General features: G+C 41.3%; 1 protein-coding gene and 1 pseudogene across 1 annotated transcript; both read left to right on the top strand.

Moving 5' to 3' along the window:
• Nucleotides 1-2199: 2199 nt before the first annotated feature.
• Nucleotides 2200-5061, top strand: LOC147327744 (uncharacterized; annotated as a pseudogene).
• A 2342-nt stretch (nt 5062-7403) lies between these two features.
• LOC147327743 (uncharacterized) lies at nt 7404-10856 on the top strand. Its single transcript, XM_086297405.1, has 4 exons — nt 7404-7446; nt 8193-9193; nt 9285-9451; nt 9676-10856. The coding sequence occupies exons 1-2, from the start codon at nt 7404-7406 to the stop codon at nt 8966-8968; spliced, it is 819 nt and encodes a 272-aa protein (XP_086153531.1). The 3' UTR covers nt 8969-9193; nt 9285-9451; nt 9676-10856.
• Nucleotides 10857-19729: the final 8873 nt, after the last annotated feature.

Below are 19729 nucleotides of genomic sequence, written 5' to 3'. Positions count from 1 at the left end.
TAAAAAACAGTGTATATGTATACATATGTGAGTGGAACTATATACATGGTGTATGTGTAGGAAACATTGAAACAGACTGGGACCAAAATAATTGCACATGAGCCAAAAATATTGCACAGAACATGGAAAGACTGAGATATTGCACATAGATGATCAACAGCAGTGTCAGGGTGGATGATCGCTGGTTGCCAACCTTGACTGACTGTGAACGGTCTGTGAGGAAGTTTTTGATCCATGCACATGTGGAGGGGGGGAGTCCAAGTTTACCAGCTTGTCTATAAGAATGTCTTGGATGATAGTATTGAGCTGAAATCAACGAAGAGCATCCTTACTGATGTCCCAGGATTCTCCAGGTGATGCAGAGCGGAGTGGAGAGCAGTGGAAATTGCATCCTCTGTGGACCTATTTGCCTTGTAGGCAAACTGGTGGGGGTCAAAGCTGGGTGGGAGGCAGTCCTTTATGTGTTTTAGGACGAGCTTCTCAAAGCACTTTGCAACCACTGGAGTCAGTGCGATGGGTCTGTAGTCACTGAGGCTACTGATGGTGGTGGACTTGGGGACTGGGACTATTGTTGACAATTTCAGGCAGTGAGGGACAGAGGCATGTGTCAGGGAGAGGTTGAATAGTCTGGTGAACACAGGAGCCAGCTGGTCGGCGCAGGCTTTGAGCACTCTACCAGCAGCTTTAATGACACCACTCCCAAGACTTGTCTCAATTTTCAATTTTGTGCCTCCTCATCTCCTGTGTCCTCCTGCTCATGAGCTGCAAATCATTTTCAGTAAACCAAGTAAACCATGTTAAAGGATGTTTTAACTCAGAGGAAAGAGAGGAGAGGAGACTTGCTGCAGGAGTTATAATCAAGGATGCACAGATGTGTCCAGAAACTTTTGCTTCACAACCCTGGTACACATCTTCTGCTTGCTTGGTCACAATTTCTGTTTTAAATATATCAATAAAACACCAACAGATAGTTTGAGTCTGTCCTGCCTCCTTCCTGCTCTCCTCACACAACTGTGAAAGACTGAACACAAACTCTCTAAACCCTTAAACCGATTTCATACTGTCAGCGTTCAACAATTGTGATAATAGTTTGTGTTTCTGATGTTTAACTGTCCGTTATTATAAAGTCAAACCTCATGAGCTCTGCTGCTGTTGTAGCCACACTCTCACCAAAACACTTTCAGTTCTCAGAAACGTCTTCAGTTCAACAATGAGGAAGAGGAGCGTCTCAGACCTGCTTTATGTTCTGTAGCTGCAGCTGTGTAATCAAATGATCTATTAGACGTCAAAAGTCCAACTGTGGTGGCGGAGGTGTTTGACCCTTCAACAGAACCTTGTTATGTGCTTTCATTTTCTTACATTTTAAAGAAAGAGAAGCTGCATTAATAGAAACATTTATCTTAAACTTCACACACTCAACTTCCTCAGTCGTCTGTTTATTTTCAGGGAGTGAAACACATGAAGCTTAAGTTCAGCCTTCACGAGTACAATGAGGAAGACTTATAATCACACTTCTGTCTACTTCCTGGGTGTTTAGTGGCCAGAGCTTTTCATCACTTCCACTTTCGAACACTGTCCAGCTGATTGCTGACATCACTGGTCAAGTCCAATCGTCTTTCTCCCGGCCTTCTTCAAGACAATCAGCCTCCACTTCATGTACTTTAAATCTCCCTGCTCATCTTTCAATCTCCCTTCCAGACATGTTACTCAGCGCTCCATCCAATTCTCCATCTTAACCACCACCATGTCTGGACTGTGGGGGGTCCTGCCTAAATTCTTTCATCAGCTGGAATCCAATCAGCCGTGAAGGCCATCAGAGTCCAATCACCAAATAGCTTGACTGGATTCTGTTTATCAGTTAATCATCTTCAATTCATCCTAACAATCAGTATTTAAATCACTGTCAGTCTGTCACAAATGCTCTGTGGGAATAGACACAAAGTGCACCTGCTGAATGTGATTTCTCATTACAATAAATTATGTTTATAAAAATCATGAATTTCAGACACATGAAAAGCTGACATACTCAACCTATGAAACATTATCATCAGCAAAAATAACAACTGGATCCCTAAAGCTGTGATGAGGAAGTGACATCTCACTGATGACAGGAAGTACAAACAGTCTTACAGAGTCATCAGTTCAGAGGGTGTGACAGTCGAGATCAAGAACAAGAAAGAAGTGAGACAGAGAAGCACGATGGATGAATTCAGATGGATTCAAATGTTTTCATGTCTGATGCTCATGATTCAGATCGCAGGTAAGAATACAGGAAACACTTAAATAGCAGTCAAACTAAATATTGTTCATATTATTACAGTCAACAACCTTTACAGTAAATAAGAGAGCTGAGCATGCTCTGTTTATGAACTTGTGTCTAAAATATCTTCACTCTAACTGTAAAAGTGCTGTATTCTAATGTCTATCATATTTCTCTTCAATCTTCTCAACAGTATCTGTAACTGAAGCCTCCATGTTTATTAAAGTTGGAGATGACGTCACTCTGCCTTGTGTGAATGTGATAGATGAGCAGAATAACTGTGATGGGACTACGTAGAGCTGATCACACTTGGACAGATTGGTGAACAAGCTAAAACTAAATCAGACAGACTGAGTTACAGTGAACTGTTCTCTGCTCATAAAGAAGCTCACAGTCGGGGATGTTGGTTGTTATTATTGTCGACAATACAAATTAGACAAAATACAATCTACACATACTCTGGTTCATCAGTCTTTGGTTGATCTCTCTGTTATTACCTGTGAGTATTTACATCAAAATATTTTCAGTTCAAATCTTTTCTGTCATGGTCCTGGGCCATGAGGGCCCAGTATTCTTAGTTCCTTGTATTTTTGTATTTCGTTCCTTATTTAGGCCATGTTTTCTGAGTTGCCCTGTTGTGTTGTTCCCTAAGTGTTTTCCCTTCATGGCTTTTACCCCCTGTGTGCCCCTCTGTGTATCTGTGAGCCCTCGTCTCTCCTTATGTTTTATTCCATGTTTCCCCTGCCCATTATGTCTAAGTTCTCCCCGTGCTCTCTCTCCCCCCTGTGTGCCCTCTATGTATTTATGAGCCCTCGTCTCCCTTTGTGGTTGTTTCATGTTTCCCCAGCCCGTTATGTCTGTGTTTTCCCCGTGCTCTCTCTCCTCCTGTCTGAACCTCTGTGCCTGTACATGTCATGTTCAGTTCACCCCGCCCTGTCTCGTTATGATTATCAGTGTCACCTGTGTTCCCCGTGTGTGCCCACTTTCCTCGTTTACCCTCTGTGTATTTCTGTCTGAGTCTCCCTCTGTTCGGCGTCGCGTTCTCCCTCGTGCCGTGTGTGGTTCTCCCCGTGTCTTCCGGTATATGTTACTTTAGCTTTTCCCAGTTTAGTGTAGTTTTGCATTGCTTTTGTATCATCGTTATTGTTTATCACCTGTCAGCAATAAAGCTGCATTTTGAGTTTATCCCCCGTGTCTGTGAGTTTGCAATTTGGGTCCTCATCCTGCCTGCCACACGGCCGAATCATGACATTTTCAGGACATAAAATGCTCAATAATCATACTGAAACTGATTAAGATAACTTGACTAATTTCCGCTCTGTTTGTCTCACTTTGTTACATTATGTTCACCAGTGACTGAACATAAGGACACTGATACGGTGACGTTAAGCTGCTCTGTGCTGACATATGAACAGTGTCATCACACAGTGAAGTGGCTGCTTGAAGGTCGAGATGTGGACAAAGAGAACAAAGAAATAGTGACTTCACAGACTCACTGCGCTGCCACTGTGTCTTTTCTGAAGAATAATTATTTATACTCATCACGTCATAAAATATTGAAATGTGAAGTGACTGACACTAACACAAGAAGAGTGCAGCTGTTTACTTTCGACCGTCAGCCATCAGGTGAGGAAACAGGTGAGATCAGGATCAGCTGTTAATATAAGTAAAATCACATCAAACATTTACTTAAATATTTCAAGTGTGAAAGTAGAATATTGTTTCTCATGTTTACATCAGATGAGAAACATGAAAAACTTTTGTGCTTTTACTTTTTCATTTATTCAGGTGACACAAAAACAACAAAGAATCCAGCCAGAAAAACTGAAATAAGCACAAAATCAGAAACAACCCCAACAATGAAGAGTCCTTCAAAAGCAGGACTGAAGATTAAGCTGGTTGCATAAATATCTGTTTATTTTAAATTTATTTGAGCTTTTGAAATGATATGCAAATGAAAACTCACTTTAACTTTGTATATAAATACTTTTAAATACAAATCATATCACAGAAATTTGCACATTTATTAATAAAATGCTGTTACATTTTTAAAAGAAAGGAATTTACACGGAACAGAAAACTGCAACCAAATAATTTTAATAATCACATTTTTTGTGTTTGACAGATTTTTTGTTTCTTTGAGGTTCATTGTTGTCTCTGTGGGATTAGCAGCGCTTTTAATAACTGCTGCAACAGTCAATATAAGGACAAGACATAAAGGTACATTTAAGATTGAATGATTTTGAATTTTAAAACAAAACTGAAATTGACTTTCTTCTCTCATTTTAGGGAACAAAACTCAGATGGATGAAACCACAGTAAGTACAAATCTCAATAATCCTAAGGTTGTTATTCTGATCTTGTTATTTGATATTGTCATTGACCCATAACTGTGGATGATGATGTAGAAGTGTCTTTGGATAATGGGATTAAATAAACATGAACCAGCTGTCCCTCTCTGAGGGAGTGTTAACAAAAACAAAACTGCCTTCACAGAGACAGTTTTCATCCAGATATAACTGGACTGTGTCTGTTTTCCAGGGACTGAGTTTAAACCCTGCAGAGACTCAGTCTGCTCCTCAAACCAGCTGGGACTCGGTGTGATCACACACTTCACCCAGAGTTTAGACTACTTGTCAAAGTGTGCTCTGTAAATACAAATGTGTGTGACTCACTGTGAGAGCAGACGAGAGATAAGAAAGTTGGACAATGCAAAAATGTGTTTTAGTGCAACTGCAATTTTGTATTTACAGCTCACTTGTTTCAAAATTCCATTTTTTGAATAAATTGTTTGGATGATTGATGTTTGTTTTTTTTTAAATAGCCTCATATTTAAATTTGTTTATTGATCTGAAACTTTCACATGTGAAAAACATACAAAAAAAGGAAATAAGGAAGAAGCCAAAGACTTTTTCACTCCACTGTAAATCAAGTAGTTGTAATCTTGAAGGAAGATTTCATGAATGCTGTTTCAGGGTGAAGAGAGTGTCCGTCATTATCACGAGTTTGAAGCTGGAAATCAAATGGATTATGTTGAAAGTTGTCAGTTTGTCGGCCCCGAAGGAAAAGACTATTTGTGGAGTAAGATGGATAAAGATGGAAATGTGCTAAACAGTGAAAAGAGTGTGTTGGGAAGATGGAACGAGTACTCTGAGGACCTGATGAATGTAAAAAATGAGAGAAAGAGGAGGATGAATGGTCAGTTAAAAGTGTCCAATGTTGGGGAAGTCCTGACGTGAAGGGAGCTTAGGAGCAGTTACAGCAAAGGCAGCATTAATCTGTTTATCAAACATTAGATTAGAGTAAAAAAAAACACTCCTAGGTTCCTTGCAAAGGTTTTTATTATTATTATTATGAATTCCTAAAGGGCCAAAGTCACAGCGGTCACAGGGACCAAACACAATCACCTCTGTTTTCTGTTCATTTAGGTTAAGGAAGTTAAAAGCCATCCATGCCATCCTCAACATCCTCCAAACAATCTAGCAAACCCTTCAGACGACTCACAGATTCACGTTTCAGTGGCAGGTAAATCTGTGAGTTGTCTGCATAGCAATGGAATGAGATCCCATGTTTTTCAAAAAATTGAACCCATGGGGAGCATATAAATAGAAAAGAGAACTGGACCAAGATTGGACTCCTTGAGGACCCCACAAGAAAGTGAGGCTTCTGAGGACGATGTTTCCCCCAATCTAACAGAAAAACTTTGGTTGGACAGGTAAGATTTAAACCACTCCAAAGCAGTCCCTTTGATTCTGACACAGTGCTCAAGCCGAGCGATAAGAATCCCATCAAATGCAGCACTGAGGTCTAACAGTATTAAAATGGCAAAATCTCCCAAGTCAGAAAAGTTAAAAGGTCATTAAAAACTTTTACAAGAGCAGTTTCAGTGTTGTGGTGCGTTTTTAAAACCAGACTGAAATACTTCACTAATGCCATTTTTATCTAGAAAGGTCTGGAGCTGAAGAAGGACAACTTTCTTTAGGAATGTCTGGACTGACAACCAAACATATCAAGCTTCTGTGTTTGAGCCAGAGACTGCACTTGTGGGTGAACAATACAAACATTTTATATTTCTTATATCAGTAATGTAACTTGCAACAAAACGTTCTGGGAAGCTTAAACTTAGTTTCAGAATAATTAAATCTGAGACTTTGTTTTATTGAAAAGGTTAATAAAGTTTGAAATTGTATCAAAAATAAAACAAATTATTAAATAACACCGGCTACAATATTGGTAACATATGTGTGTTGTTCAACAGAACTTTTTCCCAGGCTTTTGTTTATATGCTCAGTCGAAAACCACTTTAACATAATTTTCAGCATAATTACTATTTTTTGTGACTATTCAGTACTTGAGTATAATTTATTGAATTATTTAGTAATAAATATGAAGTAAAAAGTTTTGATCACAAATGGGATTTTTCCAAAACTAAGCTTGCTTAATAGTTCTGAACTGTTACTGTAAAGTTTATAATAAAGTCATAATAACCTGATATTTAGAATCTCCATATATCATTTCCTTTATGCTTATATGTTGTCAAACAATGGCAGTAAGAAACATAGTGTTAAAATAGCTCTATATAGCATTATCTAATCTTGAGAAGAGGTCAAAGGTCAGTTATGGGGTCTTGCTATATGCTATGAGACAAACATAGCACAGTTGTAAGTATCATAGTTTCTAGGCTCTAAGGCTTTGTCAGTTTAATAGTGAGCTTTACAAGATTGATTTTCGTGCTAAAAGCTGGCACAGAACTAAGTTCGCTTATGACCACTAGAGCTGGAAACAACCTCAAGCAATCCTAAGGCTAATCAGCACGGCTAGCATTGTTAAATGTTGTCATTGCTAACATATAGCTGTTTAACAGCATAGTGAGTAGCGAGAACGCTAAGTTATTGTTAGCTTTTAAAAGAAAAATGTTGGCAACCGTAACCATGGCCTGCGGAGGGTATATAAATGCTGCACAAGGTTCCATTCGTCCCTTTACACTTGCTATTGGACTTGTTTTGACCTGCTCCAACCTCAGCCTGTGGAAAGTTAAGTTTTCGGGAAAATATTTACTGAAAGCGGATTTGACTTGCTCGCCACAACAAGTACTTCATCTTTGGATTGTTTGTACTTGTTTTTCATACAGCAAAGCCTGAAGATGGCTCGTCGTGGACTCGACAGCCCCCTGGACTTAGCTGCAGGTACTTTTAACATTTCTTCAGTTATTTTAAGAGCTACTAAATGACTGTAATAATTTAATAAGTTCCAGTGTGAATATCAAGTTTTAATGTTATCAAAATATGCTTATTCCAATATTTTTCCCCGTAAATTGTTTGTATGCTTTAAATTTTCCGGGAGAGGTGTAGAAATTATTAACGACTGGTGTATGAATTTGAAAAAAAAGGTGTTACTTTGATTTGAAGGCTTCAAATTTGACACTTTTTTAATGATTTGGTTAAAAATAGCTTAACGGACTAAAATTTGTAAAATGCCCCAAAATCAGTCTCTGTGGTAACAGCATCTTCAGCATGTCATGACGTCAGAACACACAGGTCCCCTCCTAACATCCTGTTCTTCTTGGATCAAAGGCTTTATTGAAATAAACTATAACTTTTCCCCTGCTACAAAACATGATAATAAAAAATAACAAAAATAAATGAATATAAAAAAGAATATGAAAACAGTAATCATAGTACAGTAGTAATAATGGTATCCTTATGTTATGCCACTACTATATCTTATTATATAGCAGTTAATGATGTGAACTTAGTTGACTTAGCTGTTTTTTGCTTGCATGAACAAGTAGAAGTGTCATTCAGTCTGACATAAATGTAGCCTAAAATGCTTTTCTCTCATCGTCTGCTCAAACTAACAGATGTAGCTCTGTTCCTTTAGCACTTGATGTTTATTACATTCTTAATGTTATTTTAAACTTGTTTCCTCACAGGTCGTCTCGACTACGTGGTTGAGCGTCCTGCAGAAGAAGGCCTTCCAGAGGTCATCAGGATCCTGGATGACTCTGATACCGAGCGTGTCAGTGAAGGTGAGTATGGTGAGTATATCCCTCTCCCATCCTCACCCTCTTCTCCTGAAGCACAGGATCCTGATGACAGTGAAGAGGAAGGTGAGTACCCTCCCTACATACCTGAGGACGTCGAAGAGGTGAGTGAAGACACTGACAATTCCTCTGACTGGAACAACTCAGAAGAGTGGGCCGATTGGCCTAGTGACGACTCGGGGTATGACACCATGGATGAGAGAGCTGATTCCCCTCTCATCCAGGAGCTCCCTCCAGAGCCGTTTTGGCACGATTGGCAACATCCTATTGCTCCAGGTGCTGCCCCGTTCGCCATGCCGCCTTTCGGCCAGGCCAACGCCCCACTCTTCCCGGTTGGTGATCCTTTAGCTTCTCCTGCTTCCTCTGCTCCTCCCTCAGCTGCTTCCTCTCCTGCTCCCTTAGCTGCTTCCTCCCCTGCTCCCTCAGCTCCTTCCTCTCCTGCTCCTTCTTCCGCTACTCTCTCAGCTTCTCCTTCAACCTCAGCTCTCACCTCCTCAGCAAAGAGAAGCGGAGACGACACCTGCACTGATGAGGTAAGTGCAAAGAGGTGCAAGGTAAGTGATGACACGTTTTATGGCCCTTCAACATCCTCGGGTTCTGTTGGTGTCAGACGCTTCTGGGAAAGGCCTTTTAACCTTTCACTTGATGACAGCGACTCTGACTAGATTATGTTAGAACTTGTTTTTAAGCTTTAAATGTTTAAGTTGGCCTTTGCAGTGTTTGTAAATGACTAACATTTTTTTCTCAAGCTCTAGCTCACCATGCAGGACAAAGGTAAGTCCGTACTTAATGTCAACACAAATAAGTAGAAAAGGTTTAAAATGATGTCGTGAACTGACTGTAGTCTCTTGTTTTTACATAAGGTATAGCCTGTGGCTCAGGGATCAGAGGTAAGGTAAAAACACATAACAGAAGAAAAGTAAAGTGAACAACTCTGTGATCTGTGAATTCATGCTTTTCTCTTTGTCTTTTTGTCTTCAGGTGCTTTACACTTGTCCTCTCCCAGCATTCAGCACTTCAGACACTCAACGCCCAGGACCGAGCTAACACAGAGAGATACTCCACCCAGAAGACAGCCTTACCCCAACCCGATGAGAAGGATGGATGACCAAATGACAAACTGGAGAGTGGTGCTGTGTTCCAGCTATGTAAGTTATCACCTCACATTGGCTACAAACTGTCTTGAAGACTAAATCCTTCCAATAGCTGGTGTAAATCATCGTCCTACAGTACTGTAGGTTTAAGTTTAGTTATAGTTATTGTGTGTATATGTTGAGTTTAAAATTGCATTTTAACAACATGCTGCAGCTACCAACAATGGAAATGCTGTTTTGTGTTAAAATGACGTCTTTCTCGTGTTATTGCTTTGCAGGGCAGCTGAGAGTGGACAGAGCTGCACAGAGGACCAAAGATCCACTCTCAGCACTTCATACCTGACTGGCCACAGCACCACCCCTCTTCACCCAGGGTGAGGAGGGCCCTGACCCCACCTGCACAGAGGGAGTTGTGAACATGCACTTCTGTGTCGGTGGGTTTAGGAGCCTCCTCACACTCACACGGATGAAGACTGTCACTGGAAGATGTCTCCATTGCATCAGCAGGACGTAAGCATTTGTATAATATTACAGTTTGTGATGTTTTATACGTTTTTATTGCTTCACTTCAAACTAGGAGATATAAAATAAACCAGTTTTCATAATATTTTCTGTGTATTTAGTTGTTTTCTTAATAAGTTATTTGGAACATCATTGCAACCTGTCAGCTTTTTATTGGGGATTTATAAAGTTGCTGGTGGCTCAAGTGTGTACAGTGGGGTGTTGTTTTTGTCACATGGTAAAAGTGACCTCATAGGGAGCAAAAAGAACAACTGAACAATTTGGGGATTCACAGACTTTGGTAATCATTAAAAGATGAAGAAAAATAGTTTTATGTGATCAGTTTTAAGTAGTGAGCAGCAATTTAATCAAATGCTGGGATGAAATGGGACAAAAGGGTCATGTGACAGCCACATTAGTTCCCTTCCCTCGTTTAACAATGTGTAAGCAGACTGCTTTAACCTGCAATTTACTGCATGTTATTAGGCTGCATGGTACAACCACAGTCTGCTAACCACCTGTGGTGAGCGAAGGTTTTGAGGCATTGTTCGAACTACTGATGAAGCTTTATCAATGCTTGTTAAGTTTCCCAACCACATTTCATCCCGATGGTCCAAGGCTTACATCTTTATGCTCACAAACGTGCTTCTGTAATTAACCAGTAACAAATGTATTACTTTAAGTTACAGTGTGAGGGGCACTGATGAACATAAATTAGATTTAACTTGATTATGTGTTTAGGTCAAGAGACACAGACCTTCATCTGTAAGAGGCTTTTCTTAAATGTCTGATCACGATGTTTGTGTTTGTCTGCAGCATCACTGCAGCAGAGAGGGTATAACACAAGGCCACAGTCACGTGGTATTCTGTCCTGCTATTAAGTGAATAAAATACTGAAACTCTGGCAGTAGACTGGAGCGAGGCAAAGAGTATGTAAAGGGACAATAAGAGGAAATGATGGGAGAAAAAAAAAAAAACATACATGTCTGAGAAACAAAGGAAGAAGAAAAATAAAAAAAATGGTGGAAAAAAGGATTAGAGCCTAAATTCTAAAGCTGCAGCTTTGCATGCTGGCAGCTCCAAAATCTCACTGACATGTAATCATAGACTGAATAAACATAGGCCAGTGTGATGTCATTGATTTGTAGACTTTAATTTGTAACAAAGGGCAACCTCTGGGTACACACGACACAACACTGGGAAATATACCATTCACATCTGTGCCAAATTGAAACTCTCAAAACCTAAACTCTGCTGTCAAAACCTAACATTCCTTTGTCAAAATGTAACTGTTGACAAAATGACACATACTTGCATCATATGCAAACACTTACAGATCAGGGGGAGCACACTAGTCTACTTTATATAAAACACTGCAGTCTTTCATTGTTTATTCAGAAGGCATATTTTCAGGAGACACATTTTCAAACAACCAAAACAACAAATAGGCCTACTCAGTATTGTACATTGCAGTACCATGAGAATGGGTGAATGACTGAATGTAGTGTAAAGCACTTTGGGGTCCTTAGGGACTGAGTAAAGCGCTATACAAATGCAGGCCATTTACCATGAATTCAGAGAAAGCAAAAAAAAAACCCAAAAAACACCATAATACAGTAATAGAAAAAACACCATACTGTAAACACAAAAAATCATGACAATTGTGCATACGTGGGCTCATGGATCCCGCCGTCTGTTGGGGTCTGGCCACAGGACCTCATCGACATCGCAAGCAATGTCTTCTCTCGCTAGGCACCGGGGAAAATATCCTCTTGCATGTCGAAACCATCCATGGATTGCTGTCACCTGAATGTCGCCGCAGGCCTGTTCCATTGCCTGCAGAAGAGGCATGCGGGCATGTGGTTGGCGGTCATATACTCGCCATCTCCAAGCCGAAAAAAATTCCTCTATAGGGTTCAAAAATGGTGAGTAAGGGGCAAGTATACCACTTCAAGTTGGTTGTGGTTGGAGAACCAGGCCTGGACCAGAGCAGCCTGATGGAAACAAACCTGGGCTGATCTGGTCTGTTCTGTACAACTATGTCATGGAGAGCATCTAGAAATGTGAGTATATGTTGGCTATTGTATGGACCTAGTTTTGCATGATGATGCAGAAGCCCTCGAAGGCTTATGGCGGCACACAATGTGACATTTCCCCTGCGCTGCCCTGGGACGTGCACAATTGCCTTTGACCAATGACATTACGACCCCGTCGTCTTGTTTTGCACAGGTCGAATCCAGCTTCATCAATGAAAATGAATTCATGAGGCTGTGCAACTCCATCCATGGCCAAGAGAACATATTACTGTACTACAGTGCTACACATACAGAACCCCATCACACAGGTACCTGTGTAGCTCTCAGAATGGATCCATGTGGTACTGATATGGTACATATTCAGCTGCTACTGGATTTCACCAATACTGTATTGTACATTTAAAGGACAGTTACACTTACCCGTACATATTCAGCTCGAAGTCCTTTGACCCTGTCACTGTTCCTCTCGAATGGGACTCTGTAGAGCTGCTTCATGGTGATGCTGTGTTTTCCCAAGATGCGTCTGATGGTGGTGATGCTCACATGGTTTATGCTGTTGAACACTTGCCTGTCTGCAAGTATTTGTTTTCGTAGCTGGTGGAGACGGATGGCATTGTCTGCCCTCACTAGGTCCACAACGGCAAGTTCCTGCTGTTGTGTGAACAGGCGTTGGCGTCCTCCCCCAGAAGGTCTTCGAGTCAGTCTAGAGAAATACAACCACATATTGTCATCGCTTTGCTTATTTTTCTTACAGTACTTTACTGTATGTACTGTGTCATCCACTGTACTTCAATATAAGTAATCATGCTATGTTTCACAGAAACTACCACTTTGGCTGCAAAAGGAGCATTAGCACCCTGCAATACCCTGTACACTTGATATGGTAATGGTATATACTGTAGAACAGTGCTATAAAAACCATCTGAGTGGAGTAGAAGGTAGAGAGGTGAAGACAGACCTGTTTTCTAGTCGGAATGTTCGTATTACAGATGCCACTGTGAAGCGGCTTAGATGTGGGTGGACTCTCTGCCCAGCTTCCCTCATAGTCAGGCCATGGTTGATGACATGGTCCACCAAAGTTGCTCTTATATCATCAGAAATATGGGTCCGTGCATGGCCTCTTCGACTTCGACCTCGACCTCGACCTCCTCCTCCTCCTCCTCTTCCTCCTCCTCCTCCTCCTCTTGCTCTCCCTCCATCTATGCTTGCAAAGTTCTTGAATTGGCTAAACTGAGGGCTTTTTGTAGTTGGCTAATTGGTGTTCATTTTTACAAGTAAGTGCCTTCAGGTGTGTATTTGAGTGGTTGCAATTACCTGATGTGTTTTGTATTTTGGGTACATGTGTTTTCCAAATGGCACCCTGAAATTTCATTTTGTGAACAAAGTGTCTTATGTATGAAATAGAGTGTAGCATGCAGGACCATGTGTGTTGCATAAAGGAGTAAGTGTGTTGCATAATTGCAACTAGGGTGCAAAGCAGCGCTTTTGTTTAAGGTAGGGGTACATGTGTTTGAGGTATGGTAACAAAAGCTTCAAGTTGTGTTACTTTAGTCTAAGCATGGGTTTGTAGTGTTCAAGCAACGGGCAAAAACTGTAATATCTCAAAAAGTATGAAAGGTATGACCACCAAAAGATACAGCTGGCATTAGCACAGGGAGCAGAACAGATTCAAGTTTAAATGGTGGAAATCAGCTGAAAACGGAGGGAGTAGTTAACCAGCAAAGGTCGGAGCAACTAGAATAAGGTAGAATAAAGTTTAAAGAGAAACAGGATCTCAATAGTGTGAATTCACATAATAAACAGAGGAGACAGTTTTCTGGTTGTATGAATCTCAAACATACTGGTTCCAGTCTGAGTACATATACTGGGTAAGTGACCTGGAAACTTACTGGAAGGTGACTCTAACGCATGATAGGTGGAGCAACATGTGAAACCACAGCCCCTAAATGTTTGTTTACACTGTCTTCTTGAAATATCTACTTGTGTGATTGTGTCTTAAAAATGTTCTGTGTCTTTAAAACAGAGAAACCTCTGCTTTTATATGAACTTTTCAGACGACTAAAAAGGACGATAACTAAAAGGTGTTTCTCGTAGTTCTGTCAGTCTGTGATAAATATCTTATAAAAATCATTGATGTGTCACAGCTGTGGCTGTCAAAAATGATCTTAAATAAATACAATGAACTTTGCAAATTCTTCTTTAAGCTGACTGTCCAGAGATAAGCTATCAAACCTGTGATCGATCAATATGCCAGATCTACAAGTTTTTTAACTGAAGGAAAAAAGTGTGTGACTGAGGAAAGTTAGTTTTGCAAAACACCCCAAAAACACATTTTCAAGAAAATGATAAAATGAATCTTGAGTCTATGTAAACCTGTTTAGAGCAGATGGTTTACTTTATTTTTACAAACATATAAACTTCATAGAAAAAGTAAGGAAACTTATATTTGGACAATCAGTTCTTTGCTGTCGCACTTCTTGGCAAAAAATCTTATGCTACTGGAAAGTGTTGGGTCTGCGCTTCCACAGGCCCCGCTGCTTTAGAGACTTATTCCCGTTAATGAAACAAGACGAACAGCTCAACCGGTTTTTCACATGCTAGCAAGGGAAGGATCTCAGAGCAGCCCCTCTGCCCTCGGTGTCAGACCACTACGAAGAACCATCACGCCACAGCAGCCTTTTATTTCTGTGACACACAGTTTACACAAACACCCATTATAAAAAAAAACCTGTGGTTATAAAAGATAAGGCACTTTCATGTATACTTTCAGTTATCTCCTAAAAGCAGGAAAAGTTGATTTCAATCAATAAGAGACCCTCTGACTGAACTGTGCTTTATTTTAGGTCCCCTTCAGATATGCGATAACATGCTAAATGAAATATAACTCTCCAAATGATGCTATAATTGACTCTTGCACACAGGATGTAGGGAAGAAAAGTATTTAAACTTCAGTTTCACGTGGTTATTGCTTCAAGAACGTAAAATATGATTTTGTGAGTTTGAAAACACATAACATTGTGTGCTAAAATCCTTCAATTCAGAGCCTGGAGACATGCTTACAGCTGAGTTTTACTAAAGACATTGCCCATATTAGGAAAGAGACATGTGTTTGGTGTTAGGTATTGTCTATCAGCAGAGAATGTACCTTCACCTATCAGCAGAGAATGTCCCTTAGTCTGTAACACAGTCAAATATATTCTCAAGTAATATTCAAGCATGCCATTCAGCGTGTTAGTACGAGCAGCTCGGGAGCAGCTTGGGAGAACAAGAAAACAGAGACTGCTTTAGATTGTCTTCCCAAAGTGACTCAACTTTATTCACAAGTACAACAGTTTATATAGAGGGTAAAATTCATGAGACAGCAGATTTATCAGTTTAAACCAGTACAGACCAAGATAAGGCAGCGTCTTCCTGCCCTTGGGTGAAGAAGCATCCTTTGTGTAGTTTATTAGTTCAGCTACAATTGTGATTATCTCAGCGACATATTTTCAAGGCACAAAACGAAGAGTTCTTACATTAGTGAAATCTGAAACAAACCATTTGGCCTTCAACAGGCGTCTAAAAGATTAAGAAACTAATGTAGCTGAGGGAGTGATCTCTGTGGTATTTCAACCTTGTACCAGCCTGTGATTCTCACACATCAATTCTTGGGTCAAAGAGAAAAATAACTAAAACAAAGGGGCCTTATTGAATGACAGAGTTTTCCTGCATAATGTCACTATAAAACAATATCCAGTAAATGCTACCATGGTACTAAAATACCTAACATTTGGCTTCACTGATTATGTAATTTTCTGGCCCTCTTTCAATGTGACAAATCAAATACAGTCCACTCCGGAGCTGCAGACATTTCACAACTCAGAAACCACAACCGAAAAAAAATCTGCTTGATTTATTTATGCACTTTGTAAAAGACATGATCCACTTTGTCTGACTTTCATTATCTGTATCATTATTATATTATATGTAAACAAGGAAAGCTTTCCCCTCATAGACATAGAAGTACTCCTGATAATTTTATCACAGCTGTGGTAATGTAAGCCACAGCTAGCCAAACAACATGCTAACATGTGAAAAGGAGAATCCACGTCTTCATACACTGAACAAAAATATAAACGCAACACTTTTTTTTTTGCTCCTATTCCCCATGGGATGGACGTAGAGACCTAAAATTCATTCCAGATACACAATATAACCATCCCTCCCAAACAGTGGTCACAAATCAGTCCAAATGTGTGGTAGTGGGCACATCTGCTATATTGAGATAATCCATCCCACCTCACAGGTGTGCCACATCAGGATGCTGATCTGACATCATGAGTAGTGCACAGGTGTACCTCAGACTGCCCACAACAAAAGGCCACCCTGGAATGTGCAGTTTTGTCTCACAGCAAAATGCCACAGATGCCACAAGCAATGAGGGAGCGTGCAATTGGCATGCTGACAGCAGGAATGTCAACCAGATCTGTCGCCCGTGCATTGAATGTTCATTTCTCAACCATAAGCCGTCTCCACAGGCGTTTCAGAGAATATGGCAGCACATCCAACCGGCCTCACAACCGCAGACCTCGTGTAACCACACCAGCCCAGGACCTCCACATCCAGCAGGTTCACCTCGAAGATCGTCTGAGACCAGCCACCCAGACAGCTGCTGGAACAATTGGTTTGCACAACCAAACAATTTCTGCACAAACTGTCAGAAACCGTCTCAGGGACGCTCAACTGCATGCCCGTCGTCCTCATCGGGGTCTTGACCTGACTCCAGCTCGTCGCCGTAGCAGACTTGTGTGGGCAAATGCTCACATTCGATGGCGTCTGGCACGTTGGAGAGGTGTGCGCTTCACGGATGAATCATGGTTCACATTGTTCAGGGCAGATGGCAGCTGAGAATGTCCCAGTTCTTGCATGGCCAGCATACTCACCGGACATGTCACCCATTGAGCATGTTCGGGATGTGCTTGACCGGCGTATACGACAGCGTGTACCAGTTCCCACGAATATCCAACAACCTCGCACAGCCATTGAAGTGGAGTGGACCAACATTCCACAGGCCACAATTGACAATCTGATAGACTCCATGCGACGATGTGTTGCACTGCATGAGGCAAATGGTGGTCACACCAGATACTGACCGGTTCTGGGTCCCCAGACCCCCAATAGCGCAAAAAACTGCACATTCCAGGGTGGCCTTTTGTTGTGGGCAGTCTGAGGTACACCTGTGCACTACTCATGATGTCAGATCAGCATCCTGATGTGGCACACCTGCGAGGTGGGGTGGATTATCTCAATATAGCAGATGTGCCCACTACCACACATTTGGACTGATTTGTGACCACTGTTTGGGAGGGATGGTTATATTGTGTATCTGGAATGAATTTTAGGTCTCTACGTCCATCCCATGGGGAATGGGAGCAGTAACAAAGGTGTTGCGTTTATATTTTTGTTGAGTGTATATAAATTAAAGTTGAAAATAAAATAACTGTACAACAAAATACACAATACACAATATAGAACTATATAAGAATGTATGAAGAAATCTAAATATAAATAAATATATACACAATAACAGCAGCTGTACAAGTATTAACCGGAAATGAAGAATATAGTGACCAGTGTTGTGCAAAACCAAAGTCCAGAAAGTCCAGTGTGTGTGTAAGAACCACATGTGTGGGTCAGTACTGTGTGGTGGTGTGATTGAGAGACCGTATCGCCTGCGGGAAGAAGCTCCTCCTCAGTCTCTCTGTGTTGGTCTTCAGGGAGCGGAATCGCTTTCCTGACCTCAACAGAGAGAACAGTCTGTTGTTGGGATGGCTGAGGTCCTTCACCATCTTCCTGGCCTTGGTCCAGCACCGCCTGCTGTAGATTGAGTGCAGGTCAGGGAGCTCGGAGCGGATGGTGCGCTCAGCTGACCGCACAACCCTCTGTAGAGCTCGTCTGTCCTGCATGGTGCTGTTCCCGAACCAGGTTAAGATGTTTCCCGCCAGGATGCTCTCTATGGTGCACGAGTAAAAGTTCCTGAGCACCTTGGAGGGCAGTTGGAAGTCTCTCAAGCGTCTGAGGTGGTAGAGACGCTGTCGGGCCTTTTTCACCACTGTGTTGATGTGACAGGACCATGACAGGTCCTGCGTGATGTGAACTCCGAGGTATTTGAAGCTGTCCACTCTCTCCACTGGGCACTCGTTGATGACGGGGGTCTGGTAGTTCCTCTCCTGCTTAGTGCTGAAGTCCACTATCAGCTCCTTTGTCTTACTGACGTTTAGAAGGAGGTTGTTCCTCTGGCACCAGTTCTCCAGATTCCTAATCTCCTTCAGGTAGGCCGTCTCGTTGTTATCAGAGATCAGGCCCACCACGACGGTGTCGTCAGCAAACTTGATGATGGTGGTGGAGCTGGTAGTGGCCACACAGTCATATGTGTACAAAGAGTACAGCAGGGGGCTCAGAACACACCCCTGGGGGGCTCCAGTGCTGAGAGTGGTGGAGGCTGAGACATGTCCGCCCATCCTTACTGCCTGTGGTCTGCCAGTTAGGAAGTTGGAGATCCACTGACACATAGATGAGCTGAGTCCCAGATGCTCCAGCTTGGTGGTGAGTGTGGAGGGAATTATGGTGTTAAATGCAGAGCTGTAGTCTATGAAGAGCATTTTAACATAATTCCCCCTTCTAGTGTCCAAGTGAGTGAGTGATGTGTGGAGGAGATGAGAGATGGCATCGTCTGTGGAACGATTTGGACGGTAAGCGAACTGTAGTGGGTCCAGTGTGTCTGGTAGTGAAGAAATGATGAAGTCTCTGACCAGGCGTTCAAAGCACTTCATCACTACTGAGGTGAGGGCTACAGGGCGATAGTCATTGAGAGAAGCAGGGTGGGGTTTCTTCGGGACAGGAACAATGATGGACTCTTTGAAGCATGTGGGGATCACCGACTGAGATAAAGAGATGTTGAATATCTCAGTGAATATCTAATTTGTGCTTTGGACTGTCACCAGATTTCTTCTAGAAGTTTCTTGCCAGTCAGCAACTATCTTGGCAACACCACTTGAGTTTGTGTGTTGCATGCTAACATCCTTATCATATGTGTAATAATACTAAAGCGTCATCTTATGCACACACAAAAAACAAATATGGCTCCTTCGTGCAGGGTTTTCTGGTATGTTCATTTATGCTTCCCAATTTAAAAAAAAAGAAAAAGCAAAGTTCTTGCTTCTCAGCCACTGCGGCCACATCCTCACCGTTTTTTAGGCAGTTAAATAAACATACTGTGAGTGAGTCATAAGCTTAAATACAATAGTTGAAGGAACAAAAACGTAATGTTTAAAAATACCAGTCAAATCTGATTAAAGTAAATAAATAATAAGTATACAATGTAGTTTTAAGACTTCTCAATGTTTCGTAACATTAATGTTCTATGAACTCGTGAGTCCAGAAATCTGAATGTCATGAAAAGTATTTATTATTCGTGTATTATTATTTTACAATACAAGGTTGTTTTTTTCCTGATACTTCATGCAAACCACATTTCTCCAGGCCTGTCCTAATCAGCTTACTCAGTATCACTAGATCCAATGCTGCTCCTCCAGCAGAGCACACAAAAGTAGGAGAGACCAGAGATGCCATGGCTTAGTTAGGAGACTGTTTGCTTCAAGGCCACTAGAGGGTGCTGCCATAAAACTACAATAAATGAATTGACCTTTTGACCTGCTCACACTCTTTTATGCAAAACCCTGCTGATGACACACACACACACACACACACACACACACACACAGATTCTAGGTCTGACCAACCGTGGGCAAAAAGA

This window comes from Aulonocara sp. 'chitande type north' Nkhata Bay, linkage group LG6 (assembly GCF_057382095.1).
Source record: "Aulonocara sp. 'chitande type north' Nkhata Bay isolate Kocher_YH1m ecotype deep benthic linkage group LG6, A_spYH_male_GT1.1, whole genome shotgun sequence".
Classification (NCBI taxonomy): domain Eukaryota; kingdom Metazoa; phylum Chordata; class Actinopteri; order Cichliformes; family Cichlidae; genus Aulonocara; species Aulonocara sp. 'chitande type north' Nkhata Bay.
This window is presented reverse-complemented; position numbering and strand designations above follow the sequence as displayed.

Bases quoted from the DNA above. Each gene is read 5' to 3' on its own strand.
- LOC147327743 (XM_086297405.1), top strand. From the start codon at position 7,404: ATGGCTCGTCGTGGACTCGACAGCCCCCTGGACTTAGCTGCAG. The intron at 7,447-8,192 runs GTACTTTTAACA...GTTTCCTCACAG, and splicing joins CCCCCTGGACTTAGCTGCAG to GTCGTCTCGACTACGTGGTT.